Here is a 27,161-nt window from a genome sequence, read left to right as displayed (position 1 = left end):
TTTTGTCCATTTAGTGCTTTCAGGACGTCCCTTGTGGTTTTATGGGTTTTGACTCTTCAGTAAAAAATCATTAAAGCTGCTGAGCTCAAGTCAAATCCATCTCCATGACAACTGAGCAAGCATCCCTTAGCTGAGGAAGATGTAACCTAACTGAAATGCTGAAAAAAAGCTAGTAAGTGGAGTTTGAGTTATGAGATTTATCAATTCCTGTTGACACCGACTTCTCATTTACTGATGACATTTATCACAGACACATTTTATCGTTACTTTAATATGGACTTTACTGTCGCTTTATTCAAATAGAGCCAGATACACTCTAGAAAACCTTGAAAGCAACCACACAGCTCTATCAGTCTTTGACCATCCAGTAATTATCATTATAATTTATACACCTTAGGCACGTATGTACACGATGTGAATCCTGGCCATACGGTGAGAATGAAAAGGCCATGTGCTCACTTTCTAAACATGATAAAGTTGGCCTGAAATAAAAACAAAGTCGTTATATAACCATTGAAATTTAATCATCTAGGCTTTTAAATAAGAATTTATCAGTTTTAAAATTCAATTTATCTTCATTCACAGTCGTATTACTGAAATCCAAAAAAAAAACAAAAAACGAGAAAATCTCTGAGTTATGTATATATGTTCTCTTTCAGGTAGTGGAATTAGCAGCAGTGGAAAAAAAATGCACACCAGAGGATTAGCACAGAAAAGATTGATGATGAGTAATAGAGCCACTTTTAGAAAGTATAGAGCAAATGAAGAATTTCAGCTTTTACAGAGATTAAGAAATTTCTATCAGTGCAGTATGAAAAAAACAAAAAAACAACAACATCATATTTTTTTTTGCTCAGTTTCCAATAGCTTAATAGAAATCAAGATGTGCTCAAAACATCTATTAATAAAGAAAACTGTACAATAGACCCAGAAGGGGGGAAAAAAATGACACTTAAAAATCTTGCTTCCATGGCGTAACTCGTGCTTCTTTAGGCAGGCTGAGGAGACGTGGCCAGTACAGTACATCACCGTACAGTACTACCTCCTCTTGGCAGCCGGCCGGGTGCCCTTGCTGCTGCTGCTTGCCTTGCTGGAGCCCTTGGAGCCGCCAGAGAAGAGCTTGGTCATGAGCTCGGAGACGTCTGGAAGCTCGGGGTTGGGGTTAAGCATGTTCATGGACTGCTCCATTTCCTGTAGAGACAGCAGCGAGACGCACTCGTTACTCAGACGCCTCTCAAAGTCGTAATTTGTTCACACTTTGTTTGAAAGATACGATCAGGAGAGATTTCCTTTGATTGGTGAAATTGAAAACAACTTGTGCTGCCGAGTAGGGATGTCACGATTATACATTTTCTAAATTTTTCTCCAATTATTAATGCCCGGGTGAAATGTTTGAAATATTCAGGTCATAAATTGTTATCTATACCAAATGTTTGCGTTTATTTTAATCGTTTTTTGTTTTGTTTTGCTTTTTTTTTTAATTAAAAATGACACGCTAACATTTAAATTCCTACCAATTCAATGTTACGTTAGGTAAATGGACCAGTATCTGAGCATTTACCTTTATTTTTGCGCACATCTGCCAATATAGATCCAACATAATCTTTTTCGTAAAGTGACGGTATTTAGGAACCTTTACGATTAATTAATTGTGAAAACAAGTAATTGTGATACTGCCTACTGCCGAGTGTCACAAATCTTCATTAAACTGATCCCAGTGCATCCAAAATGATTCAACACTGAAAGGACTCTTTACCTTTCTCATCTCTGGGTCGTTGGTGTTGACTACTTTGGGCAGCAGGACAATGATCAGCAGGGGCAGAACCATCATCATAACCTGGAAGAACAAAACGATACATGACATTTAAAACATGAGATTCAAAAGCAGCTGATTCACTTTTAACACAAGTGTCTAAATGGTGTGAAATGAGGGAAACTATTCTCACAGACATTTTCTGGATTTCCTTTTGGTAAGAATAATAATTTAGACCCACTTTTCTTTACAAGTGTGTAAAAAAACAAATTAACTATAGTAGGAGTAGCATTGTTTGATCAGCAAAATTTAAAAAACCAAATATGCTTGGATAGTCAGAAACATCTCAGGTGTTTACAAATGAATAACCTCATGCGCGCACATTTTGACTTTTTTTCCCCGATGCTCATTATTATTATTATTATTATTATTATATTAACTGTTGACTGATAAGATTAGCATTAGAAAAAATAGCTCTACAACATATCTGTGACTGACTAGTGCCAATATCGATATCAATACCGATCTTTTTCTTTCTTTCTATAAAACACAAACGCACCCCCTGCTACAGCTGTGCTCTTGTTCAGCTGATCGGTGCTCAGGTGGAAGTTAAATCTTAACATTTTGAACGCTTTTTGTACAAGTGCAGCCAAACACCAGGCTAAATAGAGAAGAACAGCAGAGCGTTTCTCTGACAGGTGAGCTGCCGGTGAGTCAGCTGAGCCGTCGTAGTAGCTTACACACCCACAGAGACCCGTCATTACCGGACTGGACAGCAGCCAAGAGATTGATTAGGTAAGGCTACATTGAATCAATGATTAATAAGGGTGATTATATGGCACTTTATATCCAACACAATCATGATCTAGTCTGTCCTTAGCCTACAAAATAAAGTCTGAGAACTCCAAATCTCCTGGACATATCCTTTATTCTGTGACTTTCCTCTTTCCATTTCTAACTGTCCCGTTTCAGTTTTTGCCCGTACACGCCCGGTGTCTCCTCTCTTTCTCTTTTTCTCTCACTCACTTGCTCCTGATTCACATATATTTACCTACTGGTAAAAATAAATGTGATAGTATGAAAACATTACAAGTGAGAAAAAAATAGATGAGCGAAAAACATGAAATGAAAACATTGTAATAACAAATGAGATGCCTTCCACAGAGATTTCTAAGGCATTTTCCACAATTCTATGATATTAATATATGAAAATTAGGTATTTTAGAAACCGTTATTGTGCCAGGAGAACAGTGACTGACCCTGAGAATCATTTTGATTTGAATATTCTGCTTTTTTTTGTAGTTTTATTTACTGCTGACATGTAGGACTAGGTTAAAAAATATTGCAATCAAGCTGTTTTTAGACTATATTCCTGTGTCTTACCTGATCTTATGCATCTTCAGGACATGTCTCTATCTGGCCTCTCCCTACAGCATTTCTCTCCCTGTCTGTGCTGCCTGCAGTGTGACCAGATATCATTAGTATTTTAATTTGGTCCATTTAATATTCTTCTTTTACTGCTAATGTTATTTACTTTAACAACACATCCAAGCCTATAAATACCAGTTGAAAACACGGCACCAGAGAGAGAGAGAGAGAGAGAGAGAGAGAGAGAGAGAGAGAGAGAGAGAGAGAGAGAGAGAGAGAGAGAGAGAGAGAGAGAGAGAGAGAGAGAGAGAGAGAGAGAGAGAGAGAGAGAGAGAGAGAGAGACTTTGGAGCATCATTTAGCCCGTTTTCTGACAAGCTATCACGACATGGTTGGTACCAACAGATGCCTCCTGTCTCCTGGTTTCATATGATCTGTATCTTAGCTTTCAAACTGGCCCAAATGTAACACTATATACTATATTTCACAATATTACCGACACTAATATATAGACATCAAGTTGTTTACTGTCTGTCGCCTGCTGGTCCTGCTTTTCAGCTAAAGGTGGACTTCTACTCTCGCTCTGTTAACATCAGAGCTCCCTGCATGTGATATCAACACGCACTGGTTCAAATCTAAAGGTCGGGGTGACTACTTCCACAACGTAAGATCCTGAAGGGACGTCAACAACACACAACTGGGAGGGGGGTGGCCACACGCTACCATTTTTCTTAACAAACGAATAAAACAATGAAATTAAATGGAAAATAAATCGGAAATAACAAGAGACGGACGTGGTGACAGCTGGGGCCTGGGGGACATGTTCCCCCCAAAGAATGCGTGGTTACACCGATGGGTCTTTACAGGACCGCTGTTGGCCGTCAGAGGTATAAATGCTCAGAAATCAGGTTTGTTTCAAGTTGTAAGCTTGAGAAACCATCAAACATATATATTTCATGGACTGAGAGACCTGTAGTTTTACTGTAAACAAAGATATTTACAAAAGAAAAACCCAAAACCGCCTGTGAGACCGTCTTGGCCGTTTCAGCACCATTTCAGCCCCAACGGCAGAGGAGGTGTACGCTCTGAACCCCCGGCAGCACCCCACTTCCCGCGCTGATGGCAGCGGCTAAATCAGACATTACTATATATTAAACAGCCAGGACTATAAAACGGCCAGTGCCGAAAAAGGACCATGCCGGAGAACTTTAGCCCCTGCCATTAGGTTAATCATTTGTAAACAAACACCAGGAATTATCATTATTACTGCTTTTGAAAATCCATGCATTTCCTGGTCCAAGGACTCTGGACTTCCGCAATCTTTAACCTTGACTCATCTGAACTGTTGCACTTTTCTTAAGACACACACATCCCCCTCTGCTGCTGAGGTATATGAACACAACACATCATGTATCCAGCATGTACATCAGTGTTTATTTTACCATTGGGTTCATGAGGAAGTCTGTCCAGCCCCAGGTTTCTCTCTTCATGAAGTAGGTGTGAGCACCGCTCGCTCTGACTTGGAGAGGATACGGCTGGCGAATTACTTCTGAAGTCTTAATGTAGTTCACAAGACGTGCCCTGTGAAACAACACACCATGATTACCTGAGTGGAACAGAGTTGTTGTTTTTTTTCCAGTCCACTGAAGAAGAAACATTTCTATGAGCCTGTTGGGCTTGTCTCAACAGGAATCTCTCACCTCATTTTGCCTTTGGATGTGATATCAACACGCACTGGTTCAAATCTAAAGGTGGGGGTGACGACTTCCACAACGTAAGATCCTGAAGGGACATCATTCACTGCAAAACTTCCATCAGTCCTGTAAGAAGAGAAAGTACCGTCATTACTTAAACTGTTTTACTCTAAAGACCTGATCAAGCAAGCTACATTATATTGATTACATATGGGTAAACTGCTAAACCACTTCCTTATGAATGAATGAAAGAAGATCAGTCTTATCTTTATTGGCATCATGACCCTATTGTTTACTCAGAAGATACTACTGTTGCCAAAGGGACAATTCAGTGTGCAGTGCACTCTTCTTTTTACAGTCTATGAGTGCACTATGTTTAAAACCCTTAAATATTAGTAGACTATAACGCTTTTAAAAAGGAATTGCACCAATTTAAAATATGTGAATGAGTTTACTTGTTGCAACATGTACTACTGAGTCTGTAAAGACATTTATAGGGAGCTGGGAAAACAGCCTTTGTTACGTCATCAGGTTTTACTACAGTATGTCCCAGTTTAATTGTACATAATATCAAGCATGCCAGTGGTATAATGAAATCATATTATCACAATAAAATACCTTTGTTACCATATACAATTAACAGTGTGTAGTAATAATACCTTGTTAATTATAATTTAGTTAACTCAACTCTCTACTGTCATTTGATAATATGCTCAATTCTCAATTTATTAGGCCCACATATACTGTAGCTAGTTCAACAATAACATGCACTACACCCCCCACAGTGATCATACAGTTGCATCATCACCTCTATCACAGTTTCAGAAAAGTATAAACATTACAAGATTTATAAAAGACAGAGTCGGTATAAACCTCTAATATTAGACCCTCTTACTTCCAGGTAGGTGTACAGATCTAATAAAGTGACAGCTGCTGACATCCTGTTTTTGGTTCCTCTTTCTTGGCCTTTGATTGTCCTAACCAATCCATTTCTATGATAAAGTTAACATTAATTTGAAGTGACAGTACCAGTGACAGTTTATTACTCAGGTAAGTGTGACTGTGCCACCTCCTCATCTCCAAATCAGAGGTTGTAAAACAGCAGCAACAACAGAAACGTCTCTTGTGGCCGGGGTTTGTTTTGGTTACAACTACTACTAACACCACTACCGAGATACGAATACGTAGGGCCGCCTTTTAGAGGTTAAGGACACAGCCATGTTGCTGTCCCAGTTGGCATGACTTCCATCCAGCGTTATTAATTAAGCTTTAAATTAGTTTGGACAGGCTGGACCTGCCATCTGCCAACAACAACAACAGCGGCGGAGGTACAAATTCAACACAGCCGGGTATGCTAAGGCTAAAGCTAATGCTACCTAGCATGGCTAACAGGTTAGCTGGTTTAACCGTTAGTGGGTTTTCATTTTATTTTTCTCACCTCAAAAACCCGACATATTCCTCCCCTTCCACCAGGACTCTGGCCGAGGAGACCCAGTCTTGTGTCTTCACCCCGGGAACTATCGCTCGTCCCTCGATTTTGAAGCGATCCCCGTTGGGCTGAGTCGCTACCGCTCCGCCGGCGCCAGGCCCGGGCTCCATGTCGGTGAAGCCCCACGACAGCGCGACGACCGCGGCCTGCACCAACACCCACAGCAGCGGCGACATGCTAGCTAGCTACCTTCTTTTGTTTTTACTGTGTTAATAAAAAAAAATACGTTTAACTATATTATGTGCGTCGACATGTATTCAGGAGCAGGAGTTTGGAGGAGAAGCAGCAGCGCAGGAAACAGCGGCGCATCAGCTGTCTCTGCGGAAAATGACGTCACACTACCCCCCCCTCAAAAAAAACTTTATTGTACAAACGACAATGACACTCGACTTATGTTGATGTCAGAATGGCTACATCACATGGATGTATTATATTAACATCAAAGATATTCAATAAATGTTTATAAACCGTCTTTGTTAACATCATCACATTCTAAAACATCACTTCCGTGTCCAATCCATAGGTCCAATCGCAAGATATGAGCCGGGTCAAAAACACCGCGGGAGCTTTCATTTATGAATAAATAAACATATGTATATGAATTCAATGCACAATATAGCATACACCGGTATAACGTCTCTTGTGGCCGAGGTTTTTATTCCTTTTTATTCCTTGGCTTTCAACTCAGCATGAGACTCTGTTTTAGTGTTTTATGGTCTGTTCTATTCATTGTTTTTTATTTTAATTGTTTTATTTAAATTCTAAATTGTTTTATTGCTTTTAAATTGTTTTAACAATTATTATCTTATATTTATTCTTCTGCTAATTATTTTATTTCCATATGTTGCATTATGTACAGCACTTTGTTTCAGCTGTGGTTGTTTTAAAGGGCTCTATAAATAAAGTTGAGTTGAGTTGAGTTGAGTATATATATATATATATATATATAGCCTATATATATATATACTCAACTCAACTCAACTCAACTGTATTTATAGAGCCCCGGTGGGTATATATATATATATATATATATATATATATTTTTTTTTTAACCGTAAAAAAAAAAAAAGAGAGAGAGATGAACGTAACGTGGGACGAAAGTAACAAAGCGATTTTCTCCGAGCACATATGTCTAACTTTGTCAGCATGTACATCATGTATAACCTAACAGAAACAAATCTTGAGGTTATGTCTGACTTAAATTGGCCTTTGGTCACCCCTATATATTATGGTATTAAACTCTTTTTTTTTTTTTTTCGGCTAGTTAAATCACAGTAGCATATAGGTGATTTGTTGAACTTACAGGCTTGTTACTAAGTATTAATTATCATGATAATCAGCCTGATGTACATAAAACTCAGCTGTCACACAGCTCCATGTTGTTTATGCACCGTGACACTGTGGCAGGTCTCTGTAGCCTACGTCTTCACCACAGATCAGCTGTTCAGCTGTAGGAGCGGAAAACTCAGCTGTTCTTTTGTTTTTTTCCCCCCATATCAAGCTCCGGTAGCGACCCAGGTAAAATACGGGAGGACACCGTGCTGAGGCACCGGCCTTCCAGAGCAGGTACAGCGCAGCGTTGTGACCTCAACCATGGCTGATGAGAGCAGAAATGTTGTTGTTGTAGTGAAAATGGGCGAGCTCGTGAACACGCTAATTTACACAAAGTCAAAACGAGCGTCAAATCGCGTATCTCGCGTTTGGTCGCGCGTCAGAACTCGAGCGAAAAAAAAGCGTTCCTGTTTGAATTGAAATTGTGGGATTTGTAGTTTTTGACCAATCGCAGGTTGTGCTCTTTCTTTTTGTGATTTTCCCGGTCCACACATGTATTTTTTTTAGGGGCAAATGCGAGACTAAAATTATTTAAGACTTGAACACAATAATTCAACAAATTTGAGACATTTTAAGGCCTAAAATTTAGATTTTCAAATTTTAGACTTTTTAAGACCCCGCGGATACCCTGTTATTTCATATAAAAGTTTAAGTGCATACTAGAATAGAACATGCATTGCTGTATACGTTAAATAAAAAAAATTATTATTAATATAGGCAACCATCACGAATTTTAATTGTTAAAGATTTTAATCACAAAATAACTTTGATTATCTCTAAAATGGCTTTTGAACATGAATGAATGAACATATTTATTAGGATTAGGACCTCACAATACCATACTATCATTAAAGTCGAGTCAGGGTACTATATTTTTGTGATTTGAAACATTTTGCCATGTTGTATTTATTGAGCTATCATATTTTAGTACCAAAAACTTGAAATCGTATTTGCTATTTACACATTGAAAGATCAATACTTGGCCCTATCACGACAGGATGCTATTTCTATTTTTTTCACCTCTAATATGTATGATTTACAAACTGCCTTTATTATTTACATATATGTGTCTTGTCAACTTATTCTTGTCCTTTCAGTGTTTCTACAGGGTTCACCAAATCAAATTTAAAACTTTAATTTTATCAAGGCAACTGTATATTACAGGAAAATATCAGGGTGGCTCTCCACTAGCTGAATCTCAGAGGAAGATGAGTGATGTTGTTGGACAACGACCCAAATCAAAGAGATTGCTGCAGAATGACTTCAGACAAAAAGAAAATCCACCCTTAGGAGTGGCCCAGCCAGAGCTCAGGCCTTAATCCAGTGGAGAGATCTCATAGTCATTCACACCAGACATCCTCAGAATAACAGCTGGGTTGTAGCTGTTCAGTCAGAATAATGGTCCAGAGCTCGTCCTCAACTTTTGCACAGCGCTGACCAGCAGCCACTGGAGGGGCTCGTTAGAGGCGACTGCTGCCAGGGCAGGTTCAACCAGTTGTTAAATCCAAGATTTCCCTGTATTTTCTCCACCAGCACTGGGTAATGTTTAATAGGCGTGCTAACAAAAGCCACAAAAGATGTTTGTGCAATATTAACATAAGCACAGTGAGTTTTGTCTATACTTTACTTGTGATTTAGATGGGGATCAAGTCACATTTCATGAGCAGTTAAAGCAGAAGTAAGTGGTCCGGTCGTTTTCGCTAATGCTGCGTTCCAGGCAGGCTTTTGAAATCGTAAATTACAGCTTCAAGTCACAACTTACGACTTTGTAGCGTTTCAGGCAACCCACTCGTGTTTTTCCGACCTGTTTTACCGGTGAAAGTCACTATAACGGCCACTCGTAACTTCCGACCGGTGAACTCGTACCAGATCGAACTGGTACCACTTCACGGTCGGAAAAATACGAGTTTCCTTGAACGCACCATAACAGTCCTCGTCGCTACGTCACCACATTCACGGCGTCCCTTGGCTGCACACACAGCCCTGCATGCCGTTCTCTCTCCTCATTGGATAAAAACTGTAGGATACGATAAATGTTTTCTCCTCAGCTTACAGCAGAGCAGAGTGACTGACAGACCCGTGTTTCAGTCCAAACACTCTATGTAAGTGATTGCTGTCGGAAGATATAACTATTTAAGACTTATATTAACACAAATATATCACTTACTTCTGCTTTAATGCAAAAAACTAGGTAATTCAAAGAGGTTCACATTTCCTTTAATACATTTGTTGTTTAAAGAACTGTCCCAATATCTAATGACTGCCATGACTGGATTAATTTCACTTGCAAAACCAGTGACACCACTAACACATCACTTTTTTTTTTATTTTTTTTTACATTATGTGTATTCACAACACAAAAGCCAAGTTGATTTATCAAATTTATTTAAAAGAAGATTAAAAGAATCACTTGTTTTTACACTTTACATCATACAGTCAAATGTCATATGAAGAGGCAAAACTGAAAACAAGCTCTAATAACTTAAGACTGTCGCAGATTCAAGTTCCTCCTTCCAGAGAATCCAGGCGCAAAACATCAAAACAGCGGCGCATTCATTACATCCACAAGTGCATTTGCATTCCATGGCAAAGAGTGATGTAGTGAGAGACAAAGAGCTTGGCACTTCATAGAGCGACGTTACACCAAGTCTTCATGGAGGTGCACTAAACATGCGCCCCTCACAAAGACGGTCCACTTCAATGTGAAGCAGTCATTTGCTGTTACTTTTTATTTTGTTTGCAGGAAGGCTCTCGGAGCCCTCCCTCAAGAGTCTCCAGCTCTCACTGAGGGAGTGTCTGAATTACCAAGTTCAGTCCCAGTAAGAGGTTTTAAGTGGCAGAATGAACCAGTCCATTTCTCTGGCAGCATTATCAGTCCAGAACACGAGCCATGATCCGGCAGTAGTGGTCACATCCTCAGAGTGCTACATTGACAACTGTTAGGGCAGCTGTGATAGATAAGACTCGATGGCCTGCAACATGAAGCAGAGATAACACATTAGTTGCTGTCACGGTCACTGTGACATCCTGCATGCATTCATTTAATCTTTGTTCTCACATATTATCAACAATGAATAAATCACAGGGCTCTTAAAACTGTTGGGCTCGACACAAGAAAGATTATTTTTACACACTGAACCTCGACTATAAACCATGTATGTTTGACTTCCTGCATAATACTGGCAAAAATAATGGCTGCGAGATCATGATATTCTTTATATGGTTTGATGTATTTCAGCATGAACCAGGATGTGAAGATGGAAACAAATGAACCACAACACAGACTTTACTCATGGTGGCTCAGAGTTTTTTTTTAGGATGGGAGTGGTTGGTGGGGTCCACCCTAAACCAACACAGGACGTAAAATAAACAGCAGGAGCACCTGCACAACAGTCTGGTAAAAAAAAACTTTCTGTCATGGATATCTGTGTGCCTTGATGTTCATTTTAAAACCTGTTCCAAGTTAGTGCTGAGTCACCACTATTGTTATCAACAGGAAGAAGCACAAGACCTTCAAATAAGCATCTGAGACCGAGCTTGGCACTGAAATTTTAATATTTTAAGATCTGCTGAATATGGTTTTTAAAAAATGAATAATTTACAGCTACAGCTTCACAATTGAACCCCTGATGATTTCTATATTTGTCCGTCTCACCTTTGCCAGTTCTCCTGTAGATCCTGGAACCAAACATAGCCGGGCTCCTTCCTTCCACAAGTCTTTCAGCCGCTGCTTCATGACTTCAATATTCCTGCAGTCAACATGCAAACATTACTATTACTATCGCAGCAGGTGTAATGTTTTTTACACATTGCATATTTTGAATTGCAAAAAAAAAGCACAATCAGAATCATATCACTACAATTAAAAACAGACAAATGATGGAGTTAATGAACATCTGCTGTACAAGTAACAGTCACCAAAAGATGTCGGGTCACATGTGAGACATGTAAATCGCTTCTCCAGTATTCAAAGAGGAGAACAATGCCGACAGTGACCGAGGAAAACCACATCCCTCGGTAACAAGCTGCTGCACATGGACTGAATTACTAGATGGACAAGCAAAAATAAATTGTGACCGCTATTATAAGAAATTTGGTAAACCGATGCATTATGAATCTGCCTATTTGAAAAGACACACAGAGGAGAGTTCACAATTAGCTTTAGTCACATTACTGCAAGTCATATTTTGCAAGACTCCATCCAGACATTATTGCTTCAGAAATGGGAAGAAATAGACTAAAATAGCCATTTCTGTTTGCCATAATGCAGTATGTAGTGACATGATTTATCGGGTAAAATAAACACAAATAACCAAAAAATCAAACAGCTTTTCCACTTAATTGGCTGCAGACAAATCGACAGTGTCCCATCTTGAGGACATTGACGTTTCTCTTTCCTAAGAAACAAGGACAGTTCTGTTTATTTTCAACTCAACCCTTTCATGACTTTGACCAACTTTAACCAACTGACTTTGATCTAAATGAGTTTCATTTTGGTGGTTTTAGGATTCTCCTGTTCACTTTCAAATTATGCCATAAGCAGCATTTCCAGATAAGTCACCGACAAAGGTTTCTTTACAATCAAAGTCAAGGCTTGAAATTAGCTGTAACTCCCCTTTAAGTCTTGGTTGCATCATTGAGGGACTATTAGGTTACGTTGCCTACCTGTCCTCTGAACAACTGTCCCGCAGTCTTTTCTCGTTCTTTGATAGTTCTGGCCACCACTTCCTGATGACAGATTGAACCCAGTGTAAACCCACCATGATGTGTCTGTAAAGAGCAGACCAGCTGGTTAAATTACTGCGTTAAGCATTATCCCGTAATATTTCAGAAGCGCTGACTCTCGGGCATCTGGTTTTACTGGTTTAGACTTAAAGACGTGTCAAGACATCAGAAGATCTCAGTTCAATTCATCAGTTATTCATCAGAAAGGCTGAAAAGCTTAAGATGAGTTGTGCATCGTCTTCAAGGCTAAAACAGAAAAATCCAGTCTCTTTGATCTCAGAACTTCCAAGATTTCATGTCAACGAGAAGACGGAGATGATTAAACATGCACGACATTCCTCTGTGACACTTACTCTTCGTATTTACTGGCAAGAATCACTTTCACTTGGGGCAGGAGGTCAACACAGCAGCCAAGTGACAAACATGGTGCTTCAGTTTGAAGACTGATGAGAGACAAAGGAAAACAACAAAATGTGTTCAAACTGTCTGAATAACTCAATTCAGCCTCTGACAGTCGATGGAAAACAGCAGCAACAGGAACAATTATCCAGCCTGTGATGTATAACTTCATACATGTGTGATTATCGCTGGTTCTGTTCTTTTAAATCAACGACAACTTAGTTTCGCATTTAACTTGTTTACATGCGTCTTCGTCTGTAAGCTACGGTTTGACAGGAACAAACAAAGGAAACAGGATCTGAGTTAACTAAGTTTGATCCTTTTTAGCCCATTGTTTAGGTCAACTATGTTTTACATGGCCTAAATTTACAAAACAGTCACGTCATGCAAGCATCTGGGTTATGCTGCTGCATGCTTGTGTTGAAAAACACGTTTAAAAAAGGGAAAACATGCCAAACACCTGGATGAGACTCACTTGTTTGTTAAGACAGGTAAGCAGTCAAGCAGCACGCCCATGTCTTGAATTCTGGGAAAACAAACACACGATTGAATATTAAGCAAGTTCATGAAGCATAGGCGTCAACTGTGCTACGTTACCTGACAGTTTTTTACCTTAATAAGTAGGCCACTAGTTCACTGGCGTTTCTCCGCCATAGTGTTAGGGCTACTTTTAGTCGTAGGTTCCTTCCAAAAAGGACGTGTGTCATAGCTTCATGGTCCTTTGACAGCTGCACAAAAAAGACAAATGATGCATTAAAACAGGTTTTTCCTACAACATTTAAAAGAAAAGAAACGTTAGGGTGCATGTTTTCTTAACTATGAATCTCACCTCAGTAAAGTCGCTGTACTTAGAGCTGGCCCCTGCCATCTTGGAGGCCTCTGCAAAGTTCACAGGGAGCCCGCAGTTGTCATTGTAGTGAATGCCCCGCACATCATCGGAGCACGTCAGCTCATTTTCTTTGTTGGCCATGCCGGGGTCACAGCCACGGCCTACATCTGATGCTCTTCGGTGCAGCTTCGAGCCCACCTCCACCAATGGACCACCCTTCCTCTTGTTGCAAGACGACAACCGCTTCGCTGAGCCGGGACTGCGCACTCCGTAATGCACTTGAAATCTGCTGAAAAGGGGGGGAAAAAATAAAGATAGACCACATGCATTGCCGTCTAATTTTGGAAGACAATAAAAATAAAATAAAAAATACAACAAAAAGCTAAGCCACAAACAAGGTGAAAATGGTTATGGAAAAGTGCCTTTATGGTCCAGTGACTGAGAGGTATGATGATCTGTGGGACACAGATAGATAGTGACTGAGTGGTCATAATTAGATGAATCCCAAGATGTGGATCAGAAACTCACCTTTCTTTATCTAAATCTTCCTTATTTATAATATCCACCTAAAACAAAAGGATAGGGGATGAGGCCACTACTGCAATCTCTACTACTACCAGTACTACAACACCACCACTGTAATGTACTGAACTTCACAGTGACCATGATTTAAAAAGAGACATCTACACACAATTATTCACACATGTCCTTCCTTACCTGCTTCATGTTCTTCTTTTCAGCAGAGAGATGCTGTCAGGATCACAGAAAGCCATTGGTTTTATTATTCCAGTTGACCTTAAAGACTTCCCGCTGCCACACATCCCCAGTAGCTACCATAATAAGGGACGCTGTTGGACAAACAATTGCGGGACAATGGTTGGTGCAGTATTTCGGTTTCAAGAGTTTCAAACAAGTCATAGTCCATTTTTTTGGTGTGTGTGGCCTAACAAGAACTTACACGCTATCCTGCTATGTGCAGCATGCGATCTTAAAAACGCAGCAAGTGTGGTGGTTAGCAAAGACTAAAAAAGCAAACACTTAAATAAGACAAACAAAACAAAACATAAAACGGTACATTTTTTTAAAGTAGCGAAGGCGTTGGCGGCTGCTGCCGCCGCTGCTGCGGTATTAAAGCATCAGGGTTAAGTTAACTAAGCCGTGCTACAACAACAAGAGTCAACTAATGTCACTGATGAATGCGGGTTAAAACTGGGCTAATGCCTGTTGTGTAAATGAGACGCTCGAGGTTTTGAAGGCGCACAACGCCGCATTTCGTTACGTCTCTTGGCTCGTATTCATACAAGTTAGCTTCAACAGTTAGCCTTTTTACACGGAGAGTAAACCAGCTGGGCCGCTAGTGGAGGCTAATGCTGCGTTCGTGACACCTCGGAAACTCGGATTTTTCAGACCTCCTACTTGAAAAGGTGCAATCAAATGCCGCTTTGTCGGAGCTCCCACTCGGTAAAGTCGGAGACATAAATCTGCATGTAATTTGTATTTTTATGTGCCAGAATACATTAAAGTGTAATTAAATATACAATATTTACTTACGGTTACAGTTTTACCTACTGATGTTGTGGAACACAGTGGATTCATATTGTTTTTTTTCTCTTTGATTTTAAATGATCGGTTTCATTATTTAAAATTGCTTCTTTTTCAATTGTTTTAGTGCCCACTGTAACGTTTTAATAATGCCTAGCCGTGAAGCACTTTGAATGCAAAGTTTTCAAAGCTGCAGATTCCGAGTTCCGAGTCGTCTAGAACGCAGCATAAGCTAGCTAAGTTAGCCGCTAGCTAAGCTAAGTTAGCCGCCAAAGTCTGGCAACATATGGCTTCACAGGTGGCGGTTCAGATAACTGTTACCATCATTAGGACACTTAAAGTTTGATACCAACCGGTTCATTTTGTCACGTGTATTCAGGGCTCCGCGGGAATGTAAATCCAAAACGTGACAAAGTGGTTAAACTCAGACGCTGCTCTGCTCCTCTTTCTCTGCCTGTCTGTTTGCTGCTGCTGCTACTACTAGCGTCTCACAGACAGTTTCACCATTCAAATGAATACACCGCCGCCCGGTGTGTGTGTGGGGATTGTGGGATTGATTTTGGCAGAGAAAAACTGTGTGTTTTTAGCGACGACTGCTGGACGCGACAAAAAAAACATTTTTTGTAGATCCTACTCTGCGGCCACGGCGCCGCCTAGTGTCATGTAATCAGTGAACACAGTCTGGTAATGAAGCAGCAGAAATCAGATAGGCTGCTATAACATCAACAGGGCCGTTGTATAGGGGAGAAAGGTGATGATAATTCTAGGGGCCCAGCGCCCAGTGGGGCCCATAAAAAACCCCAGTAGTCTAATCTTTGTATGACTGATTTATTCTGCGTAACACTGTAAAAACTCAACATCTTTCCAAGAATATTTGTCTTATTTCTTGTCCAAATGTCTAATTTCTCGGTCAAAACTAATCTCTTTCCACTTAGAATAAGACTCATTACCTAAAAATTAACTTGTTTTTAGACAATTTTAACTTAAATTCACAATAAATAGAAAAATCTGCCAGTGAAAGTAAGTTTTTTGTGCTTGTAATAAGGAAGAAAAACTTGCTCCACTATCAGATTTTTTCTACTTATTTCAAGTGAAAATATGCTTGAAAGAAGTAAAAAGTGTCTAAAAACAAGCTACTTTTAATATGATGTGTCTTATTTTAAGTAGAATGAGATTTGTTTTGACTAGAAATAAGACAAGAATTCCTAGCAACGGCCCTGAACATCAATATAAGTTCATAAATCCATGATCCAAGAAACATTCGCTCTTTTTGTTGCTTTCTATTTGTTGCTCTTTTATTGTTCCTCCTCCTCTATTTATTGTGTTTTATTTGTTGTATTTTATTTGTGAAGCACTTTGTGATTTTTATCTGTGAAAAGTGCTATAAGATTACTTATGCCTACTTACTTTTTTGTATGCATTAGTATTTCAGTTTGTTTAAAACATGTCAGCACATGGTCTTGGGAGTATAGCCTACTGCAATCATGTTGGGGAAAAAAAGTTAAAGGAGAAAAATAAAAGATTTTGCATCTTCAGATTACAGTAAGAACAGGTGATTGTAGGAAATAGCTAACCCTACGGAGAGGATATAGGGTAAACAAATAGTAGGCTACAGTTGAAAAAATGTCTTTTGGAGATCATTTCATTTTCCAATTGCTGAACTGTCCACATAAACAGACATTTTGACCAGTGGTGCCCAAACTTTTACATGTGACTGGGCTCTTAAAAGCATAGGCTATATGATTAGATTCCTACCCTGGACCTGGATACAAAAACTCAAGGATGTCAACAGCATGGAAAATATAAGAATGCAACTATCTACTTGGGAAAATGGTTATTACCGGTATAATTTATCATGCAAAATGAAAACAATCAATTTGATAAGTTAAGGTGCAGGAAAGTTGAAGAGAAGCTTTTATGTCAACTTCAAATAAAGTTATACAGTAGAATAGATAAACCAGATCACTCTTTGGTGTGGCAACATCGATGTAGGCCTACTTGCACACAGTTTTTAGTAGACTGTTCTTCATCTTTGTTTTTAAATAGGCTATATAATAATATGTAATTTATAGGGCTGTGTTAACATTTTGTCTAAAGCCCCTACATCCACACACCTGGAGACAATTGTTTGCCTTGACACATGCAAGGATGATTTTCTGCTGCTGAACATCTTTTTCCATACAGATTATCCATCTCTTTTTGCATCTCACTGTGAAATAATCTGGTCCCTTCTTCACAATGCAGCACTGTACTGAAGGAAAGTAAACATAAGTTACACAACAGCTAAAGACAGAGCCAAGACAACACTCAGCATGAGTCTATCCTGATATCTTTAACAGAACCCTGTTGATGAGAAATCTTTTGTCTTTTTGCAGATGTGTTTGAACAACTCCCAATAAATAGCACAACATTAATTCCATATCACACTGACATCAGAAAATAACTGAATAAATAATGTTGTTTTGCTCACATCTGTGTTTAACTTTTAAATGTGAAGATCACTCATATTGTTTTCCAATGAGATTGGATCATTCACGAGTAAAGCCGAGAGTCTGGACATTGTTTATAGTCATTAAAATCAAACAGCCTCTCTAAAGTGGAGATTAAATGACAAAATAAAATTCACAATTTAAGTCTACAAAATTTGTCTGAGCGTCGTCTCTCCAAAATTACTTCTGTCGGCTGTTGGCGGTGTTTTGTTTTGGAAATATTTAGCTAGGGATATTTGCACCACCTGTTCAGCCACATTCACTCAAAATGGATTACTGAAAGACATTTGCAAATACAAATCTGCATTTCAGACAAGACCATTTTGGAACAAACGATTTTTGGCCACTTACTGAGTACGCTAATCAACTGAAGAGAAGATTTCTAAATGTAATATTAAACCTTGCTGTATTTCTTGTCAAGAGTTATAATGGAAGCTAATTGTAGCTGGATAAAATGCAGCTATCTGAGACTGGCTTAGTGGAAAACAGCTATAGCTCCGTCCAAACATAACCACATTACCTAGAAGCTCACTAATCGATGTGCTGCTGGACTTTGTTTGTGTAATTCAGCACAAATCTCAATGTGTAAAAATAACAGTTGGATGGATGGATGGATGGATGGATGGATGGATGGATGGATGGATGGATGTAGTGTACGTGGTCAAGACCGGTCTTGTCTCAGGATTTTTCTCAAGACCAGTAAAGACCACAGCTGCAGTCACATCTTTTTCTTTTTAAACTGCAAATGTCTGTCTCTGTCACTCACTCACATTGGTTTATGTAATTTAATTCAATAACTTTGAGATAATTATTGTACTACCCCTGACTCTAGCCATCTGAAAAAGAGTCAAAACTGTGAGGAAACTTCAGCAGGTTCTGTGCTGTGTTATTCTATTCAATCCAAACTTTGTTTCATTTAAATATGGTAGGCTATAGATCTTATGCAAAATTATCTTTTCTTTTTAGCTGAGGAGTAATATAAATATCAAGCCACATGATTATTATACTGGTACTGAATACAGTAATGGTCTTGAAAATGGTCTCGCTCGCATTGGTTTGGTCTTGGTCTTGGACTTGGTCACGCCCATTTGGTCTTGGTCTTGTCTTGGGTCAGGTGGTCTTGACCAAGACACTAGATGGATGGATGTTGAAGCTCTGCCAAAGGCTCTACCAAAATCCATTGCCTCAGATACACTGCAAAAACTCAAAAATCTTACCAAGAATATATGTTTTATTTCTAGTGAAAATGTCATTTCTAGTCAAAACAAATCAAATTATACTCAAAATAAGACTCATCACAGAAACATTTGCTTGTTTTTAGACACTTTTTTACTCATTTCAAGCAGATTTTCACTTGAAATAAGTAGAAAAATCTGATAGTGGAGCAAGTTTTTCCTTCTTATTACAAGCACAAAAAACTTGCTTCACTGGCAGATTTTTCTACTTATTTCAAGTGAAAATTTGTTTGAAATAAGTGAAAATTATCTAATAACAAGTTACTTTATAGGTGCTGAGGTGGAAAGAGATTAGTTTTGACTAGAAATGAGACATTTTGACAAGAAATAAGACAAATATTCTTGGAAAGATTTTGAGTTTTTGCAGTGTACAACTCATATTGTCTTCTTCTACATTTACAACACTTGATGCTGCAATCGTTCTTTTCAAGATCCTTTTCACGATGTCTCTCATTTCACCAGGCTGAGTGAGTGGCCGAGCTGCTCCGTTATGTTTCATAGGAGGAAAATTTGCTGGCACGTCTCAGGCCCACTGAAAACCCTCTGCAGGAAACATAAACGCCAAAGAACACAGAACGATTTTATGAGTGATCGCCATCATCACCTATATGGTGAGGCGTTTCCGTTCCTGGTTGAGGAGGAATCTTCTCTGGATGATATTGTCTCTCCTGTCAGGCAGTGTAAGTGGCTGTTGAAAGGGTGTGAGAAAATGAAAATCACACGGCACCTCTCAACTCAACTGAAGAGCAGCTATGGAAACAGCATGTTCCGCAATTATAGACAAAACTACTTGAAAGACAGTTCCTCTAGAAGGTGGTGTTAATGTGTTCGTGAATCTGGCAGAAACCACGCCAAAGCACGCTGACAGACCTCCAAGACCAGACTAAAAAAAAACAAAAAACATATTCGTTTCCTTTTCTTTGGCACATACCTGCCACCACCTTAATTCACAATTGTGGCTGTCTCATAAGCCAACCACAAATATGAAAATGCCTGATGGCTGTTTCTGTTCATCATGTCCAAAAATCAGAATGCCGCTGCTTGTACCAACCCAAACATACCAACATACTCTTGGAGTTACAAATCAAAATAAACCCAAGGAGGAGAAATTGAAATCATTGGGCTGTTGGTGTATATGAGCAGCATCCAAACAAAATGTTCCAGTCTTTTGATGGAGGCATAATTGGATTTTGGTAAATCTCTGGTACATTTGTTGTACAGTGGCAGCCTAAAGAATTTAAATCACATTTCAGACCACCGTCAATCCACCGCTGCGGATCAAAACAACACGTTTCTAAATGTTCTGACTCCAAGAACAAGACCGGTCTGAGGTGAACATTCAATGTGACCTTGGATACACAGGAATCCAAGCTCTCACTGAAAGAAATAGCATTTTTCTAGACAGATAATTGTGGTATTTTCCTTGTGGTTGTCTATTTGTTTTCTGAACCCAGATATCAATGAGGCAGAAAAAAATATTAATAAGTAATGCAGACTCCAAGCTCCTGTTATGTCCTTTTCTTTTCTAAAGTTTAACAATGTGAAAAAGATTAAGGAGATTATACACATTTGTGTTTCTTTTTTCATGTTAAAGAAAAAGGAAACAACACAGATGTGCACGGGCCGAGGCATCGCCACCGACCGTGCCCGCGCAGGTGTCCATGATACTGTGTGCAGCCTTTGTGTACTTCACACTAGTGGTTCTGTAACATATAGCACCAGGGCAGCCACATGTTAGCCATTAGAGAGTGCACCGGTTTGCTTTGAAACAAATTAGCATACAGATGTTTTATGTTAAAGCTGAGTTGGATTTGATTGTCGTAATCTGAGTAATGCAATTTAAATTTAACCCTCAGCAAGTCAGACTGCCATGTCTGCTGTATTTCAGAAAATAAAGGTATCATGCAAGAACACAAAACAATATGGATATTCTTATATTAGGGTTAAGGCTACCATTCAAGATATTACAGTCAGTTTGATATTGTTTATTTATGGATTGTACACTGCAAAAACTCAAAATCTTTCCAAGAATATTTGTCTTATTTCTTGTCAAAATGTCTCATTTCTATTCAAAACTAAACTCTTTCCATTTACATAAGACTCATCACCTAAAAATTAACTTGTTTTTAGATAATTTTCACTTGTTTCAAACTCATTTTCGCTTGAAATAAGTAGAAAAATCTGCCAGTGAAAGCAGGTTTTTGGTGCTTGTAATAAGAAAGAAAAACTTGCTCCACTATCAGATTTTTCTACTTATTTCAAGTGAAAATATGTTTGAAATAAGTAAAAACTGTCAAAAATAAGCTACTTTTTATGTGATGTTTCTTATTTTAGGTATAATGAGATTTGTTTTGACTAGAAATGAGACATTTTGACTAGAAATAAGACAAATATTCTTGGTAAGATTTTGAGTTTTTGCAGTGTAAAAATAATATCATACTTCCTTTTTGGTAATTCCTGAAGCTGTTTGATCAAATTCTGATGAGTGAAAACTGATTATCTTTTGTATAGGCTACATCAGCTCACTGAAGAATTCAAGAGGCACATATTGTGTTCATTTCAGTGCCTTCGGGCCTTTTTGTAAACATCTTCCCTAAGAAGGATAAAAAAGAAAAAGAAAAAAGGTGAGTCGGAGATAAACATGGAGCGCTAAATCTGGTTTTCTCAGACAAAAGCTACCACCCACAAAGTCCGTAAGAGTATTAGGAGATTTACATTAGCAAGGAAGGATTTATATGACAAGGTTTCCTCCAGATGTAAAACAGGGTGCTTGTTAGAGTCGCAGGGTGTTAAAAATTTAAGCTGGAATTTCTATGAGAGAAAAATTCCCTTCATATTCATGAGAGGCTAAGTCATGTAAGTCTCTCTTAGCAGGATGTGCTTATTGCTAAGAAGCAGCATGACTTGTGGTGGCAGAAAACCCATACATGCAAACACAAGTGGACCTGTGTCATCAAGAAAACTAAGAGCAACTTTGAAGTAGTGATATTGAGTAGATATTTAATTTTAATGACACCTAGTATGAACCCATCAGATCAGAAATTAGCCTCAATGAAATTCACTAAAATAATTAGTCACATAGCTAATTAGCAGTCAAAGTGAATGAATGATGTGATAAACTAAATACAAGTCATTGGACTCTCAGTTTGAGGTAAGTCTGAGGGACTTACAAAGGACTTGAAGTACTAAATTTATTCAACAAGGCAAAGTGCAAGGAGATCAGGTAAATAAGTGCATCAAAATTGCACAGTAAGTGCTAATTAACCACTTGTTTAGCATCTTTAATTTACGTTTGCATGCTGAACTTCATAGTCATCGTATGATTCCTGATTTTTTTTTGTGTGTGTGCAAATTTTGTCCTAAATAATTATACAAAACAGCTCCACCAATCAGCCATGGCATTAAAACAGGTGACCATGGCCATGCAGCTGTGGAAAATAAGTAAAACTACAAATTGAGCTTGAAATCAAATCACTAATGATTCAGAATGGATATAGACACTAATCAGCCACAGCATTAAAACCAGTCAGCTGTTTTAATGTTTGTGGCTGACGGCGTATTTAAAAAAATTTTTTGAAGTTATTCAGCCATCCGACAAGCAGCTTTAAGTCCTGTAATGTAGCCACATCTATGAGGATCTAAAGTCAACATGAAGCTCTTTTCAAACTATGAAACAGTGGAAGTCATTAACAAGTTGAAGCACAGAGCTCCTTCCCTCGGGGCTTTCAACAAACAAACAAACTCATTTGGTACTTTCTTTTATCAGCAGAAGGAGAAGACACGCTACTTAACTTGCTGAAACCAATCAACTTTGCTCCCTAATTTGTCTCTTCCTGTTCTCCATCCCCTTCCTTCTCAAAAGCCCCTCAGATCAGGGGGTGAAAAAAAAAAAAAAAAAAAAAGGGATTTGGCCTGTTGCCGTTAAAATTTACTTGTAGCCACTAGAGCTTAATGTGGGTAATTGTGTTGACATTATGTAAGGCTGTTTTGAGAGGCGCTTCACACACAGCATCTCTGTTCTCAGGGCGGCTCTCTGCCACGGTGAAGGATTCAGGGTCCTCGTCCACAAAACTGCAAACCAAATAAAAATCAAAGGGATGGCAGAGAGATCTCAGGAAGGGAAAGATGGCAGCGACTCCTCCAGCATTCCTGTCATGTGATTCAAAGGACAGTGGCTGAATTTCTCTCCAACCGCACGTGTTCAGCTAGGCTCGCCTGCAGTCTCGGGGGCGATGTTCCCTGGGGAATCATCTAATAACCAACAGAGTGGCATCTCAGCTGACCACTCGGCACAAGTCTCTGTTTACATCATCCTCTCGCATGATGATGATGATGATGATGATGCTTTGATCTGCATCGTATAGCACAGGAGGGGGGGTGTCCGTGGCGCGCACACACACACACCGAGCCGTGGACATGCTGATGTAATTTCACTGGAGTAATGATGTCTAACACGCATCAGCTGTGCGGCTGCAGTGTGGGAATGTTTCCCTACTTTGTCAAATAATCAGCGACCTCAGGGGGATCGTTCGATTGAAGTTGCTTAGATTCAGATTTGATCTTTCACATTTCATACAGCAGCGTTCTTTCTCTCTGTCTCTCTCTTTTTTATTTATTTATGTGCAGCTCAGTTTCTCTGTGAACAGCTCTGCTTCCTCAAGACAAAGAAGAAATACAGTTTTTTTGGGGGAAAAAATAAGCTGGCACACTTTGACATCCTAAAATTTGCATCTAATTAAAGTTCGCCCTTTGGTTTATTTGTAAAAATAGTTTTCACATTTGTTAAACCAGATGATGTTCTTGTCACTGAGGGTTTTCACTAACTAAAAGAAACCAAAGACATGCACCAAGCTGCTCAGCTTCACATGTTTGTTTCATCCTCCAAGAGTAACTTGTCATCCAGCCTGTCTGGTCCTGCTTTCTGCCAAGTTTGTTTGCAATTTCAGGCTGAAGTGCTGATTTATTTGAGCCTCTCATTCACTGTGGAGGGAGGCACATAAGGATGAGAGGCAGATCCCATTTGGTGTGCTCGTCCGGGACGTACAGATCTCCATGTAGGTGGCCCTTTACAGCAAACAGATGCTGAAGGTATCAGCTCCATCTTCCTCCCTTCCAGATCTGGTCCCAGCACTAGATGGCAGTGTGTGTCTGCTGTGTGCTGCTCAACATCTGGCTGGGTGTCTAGACGGGAGGGTTTGCTGCCAGCGGACTGTGGGATCCAGTCGTCCAGTCCACCTTGGATGGTCTCGCAAAAAGATTTTTACTCAGGCGCAGCAGCGTTTGCCAAAAGTCTCTATCCCCAAGAAGCCACAAGGCTTATGCAGAGAAAGTCACAAAGTGTACAGAGTGAAAGAGGAGGCTCTCTCTGCCTCACAAGACATGGCAATAAAAAAGGTGGTCTGATGTGTTCTCTCGCAGGCCCTGAGGATTTTTTTATGGGGTTAGATCACCTCTTTTCTTGGGTCTAAGAGCCTAAATGGATAAATATACCTGTTATACTGAGGTTTATGGTGGGTGCAAATGGATAGTTGGAGGTTATAACGTTTCCAGCTGCTCAGATCGGGAAAAAAACATGCTCATAGTAAAGTGTTTGTTTATTTCTTTGACTGTGTTTTAGTATTAGATGCAATCAGTTGTATGTAAACCATACATTGACTCATCAAAAGGAATGAAATGCTGAGAATGTGCCTTTAGAGGCCCAATGGATGGTTTTTTAGTTCGAGTTCTGCCTCACATTTGCGGGAGCTATGCGAGGAATTTAATGGGACCAAACCGGACTAATGAGAATGACTGTGCTCCATCTGGTATGTGCCACATGTCAGGTGGAGATAAGGGCAGGGAAAGGCGCTCGAATAAAGCCCAGGTGGCGCACGTGGTGGCAGGCGGGATGTTGAATCTCTACTGGATCATCAAACAGCAGCAGGTAGCGTGGCTGAAGATGTGTAAAGCCCACAGGTTTTATATCATACAGTCCAAAAAGGTGAGATACAAAGGTCAAAAGACAAAACAATCATCACCTAAACCCTCTGGAGCATTTTACTGTCTTTTACTTGATGTTTTTCTTTTACGTCCTGCAGCCTTTACTCGTCTGATTTGTCTCAGAACTGTCAGAACTGTTTCCAGCAGCAACGCGCAGCTGTTTTCAGCCCTGAAATATGTTTGTATGCTTCTCGCCTGCAACCAAACAGCCGACAGACAGACACATCGGAGAGCAGCTGGTGAATGTAGCAGAGCATTTAGCAGCTACAAACAAAGCTATTAGTGAACATTGGACATGGACATCCATCAGCTGGGGTTACATTCGCTGGGTGTTTAAATAAATAACGGTTCATTAACATGTCTGCCACACATCATACTTGTCAGTGTCATGTTTACAGCTTGTTGCACTGTCCCCAAGTGGCTGTTGCAGATATAAATATACTCCTTTTATGACTGCAACTTGTTAATCATGTGGCTATAAAGGTCAAAAACATGTGGGAAGAAGATGGTGTCATCAGATTATCTGTTTTACTTCAACCCAAATAAATCCAGTTCATCACCTCAGGAGGCGATAAAAAGCAGTAAGTCCTCACAATCTGGACAACAGGACGGAGGAATGTTTGGTATTTTTGCTTGATAAATCACTTAAGAATGATTAATTGATTACGTTGCAAACTTCAACAGATGTTAGACGTTATTTTCTCCTAATTGTGTTGTATTGTAACCTGGTAATTACAATCAAAGCAGCACTTGTATAATAAACTCCCTTCTCTGATGTCTGCATTTTCTCAGAAGTTGGAGGGAATGAGACGCCGGGCGGGAATAAGGTGCGCGTGAAATGTGGGATGTGGCATGTGGGATGCGGATGTCTCCCATTATCGTTTACAACCGGGACAAAGGCCAAAGTTTTCAGTAAATTCAATTACGCCGCAGCACAACATCAAAACATGACACGAGGCCGCCTCCTGACAAGTGATAACTCAGAGCCAAAACCTCCCTACGACCATCACAGGCATGCTGACTCTCACACAGTGACCCTGGATCTCAGCTGCCCCCCCTCTCATACTTCACCTCCGACCCCTGGACTGCCAGTCAAAGCTCTTTTTTACGTTAACGTGTTCCACATTTGTACTTTTCCACTTAACGCTACTGTTCCACTTTATTTGCTGCTTATTAATCTACGATAACGCAGCTCGTTGGGAGCCTGAGAGCTGCTGCTGCTGCTGCTGCTGCTGCTGCTGCTGCAGGGTTTTAACATTATCAAACAACGCCCACAATAACCTATTGAATAATACAGGATGTGGAGCTCAGGCCTGGCCAATAAAAATACACTTGTGTACCTTCACGGCATGCGCGCAGACCAAATGATGATAAAGTGCTCTCGCTGTGAAGGCTGCAAACCACATTTCTTAGCATGGATGGAACACATGGTCGCTCTGAACCGCTCCTTATATTTATATTTTTTCAGCGAGAGATTAATAGATTGAATTTGTTGAATGTATGTCTTGGCTTGAGGTCTTTGGAAATGTTCTGCGCTTCGGTCGTTCGGAGCATGAAATTGACAGGAAATAGATGCATCTATGTGCCGGACCTCTCGGATGGGAATGTCTGGAAAGGGCACGTCTATTTGGATTGCAGGTCGACTCGGTTGAAGCTGAGCCATGGGTGAGAGGTTATGGTATGCTTAGCAAGACATATATGCACTCTATATTAAGACATAACAGCCTTGAAAGCTTTTATTTTTGAAGAACAAGATCTCAAATTACTGCAGAGTCACAGAAAAGTCCAACATAACAACGAGCACGTGCACTCAGAGCTTCTCACGGGTTGTAAACAAACTATCCAGGTCAACCTATTTACAACAGAAAGTGAAGGCAAACAAAAGTATTACTCAGTGTCGGTTAGAAACATTCATCACACTTTACTGCCTCGTCTTCTTGGTTCACGTTTTGACCTACTGCACTCAGCGTAGTTAAACACACTCACTGTCTCACTCTCGTGCGATGAGGGATTATTACTGAAATTACAGGTACACTCACTGCAGACTTCACCTTGTTTACAACCAGTCTGATCGTCAGTCTGACAACCAATTCTTTGCAATAAACTGCTGATATTTGGTTTTCGTTACTATTTCTTCTCCTCTTTCATTTTGGCTTTGTGCAATATGTGTGTGACTTGATTAAAAATATACTTGGAAAGATTTTTTATTGTTTTAAAAACGAATTTGTCCACCTATGCTTGAATAATAACCCAACCGAAGGAGATCCACTGAAATTTCTGCTCATTTTTTAAAATAATATTTTACTTTTATCCTGAAATGTTAACTCA

At 39.6% G+C, this 27,161-nt stretch overlaps 2 protein-coding genes across 3 annotated transcripts; both read right to left on the bottom strand.

The window, feature by feature from the left end:
- Positions 1 to 265: 265 nt before the first annotated feature.
- On the bottom strand, positions 266 to 6,623 carry emc7b (ER membrane protein complex subunit 7b). Its single transcript, XM_085770387.1, has 5 exons — positions 6,253 to 6,623; positions 4,821 to 4,940; positions 4,563 to 4,701; positions 1,757 to 1,837; positions 266 to 1,191 (listed from the first exon to the last, which is right to left on the bottom strand). The coding sequence occupies exons 1-5, from the start codon at positions 6,477 to 6,479 to the stop codon at positions 1,039 to 1,041; spliced, it is 720 nt and encodes a 239-aa protein (XP_085626513.1). The 5' UTR covers positions 6,480 to 6,623; the 3' UTR covers positions 266 to 1,038.
- A 3,737-nt stretch (positions 6,624 to 10,360) lies between these two features.
- On the bottom strand, positions 10,361 to 15,732 carry katnbl1 (katanin p80 subunit B-like 1). 2 transcript variants are annotated; one of them, XM_085770493.1, is made up of 10 exons: positions 15,484 to 15,732; positions 14,306 to 14,436; positions 14,117 to 14,154; positions 13,589 to 13,874; positions 13,372 to 13,487; positions 13,235 to 13,285; positions 12,714 to 12,803; positions 12,301 to 12,405; positions 11,291 to 11,384; positions 10,361 to 10,607 (listed from the first exon to the last, which is right to left on the bottom strand). In XM_085770493.1, exons 2-10 carry the CDS (start codon positions 14,312 to 14,314, stop codon positions 10,575 to 10,577), a joined length of 822 nt encoding a protein of 273 aa, XP_085626619.1. In that variant the 5' UTR covers positions 14,315 to 14,436; positions 15,484 to 15,732; the 3' UTR covers positions 10,361 to 10,574. The 2 variants fall into 2 exon arrangements, with proteins under 2 accessions (XP_085626619.1, XP_085626618.1); XM_085770492.1 differs by having other exon boundaries at positions 13,589 to 13,877; positions 15,484 to 15,626.
- Positions 15,733 to 27,161: the final 11,429 nt, after the last annotated feature.

The sequence above is a fragment of the Trachurus japonicus genome, chromosome 24 (genome assembly GCF_045865225.1).
Source record: "Trachurus japonicus isolate A0001 chromosome 24, Traja_1.0".
Classification (NCBI taxonomy): domain Eukaryota; kingdom Metazoa; phylum Chordata; class Actinopteri; order Carangiformes; family Carangidae; genus Trachurus; species Trachurus japonicus.
The sequence above is the reverse complement of the archived record's forward strand: the minus strand, read 5'-3'. Positions and strand labels throughout refer to the sequence as shown.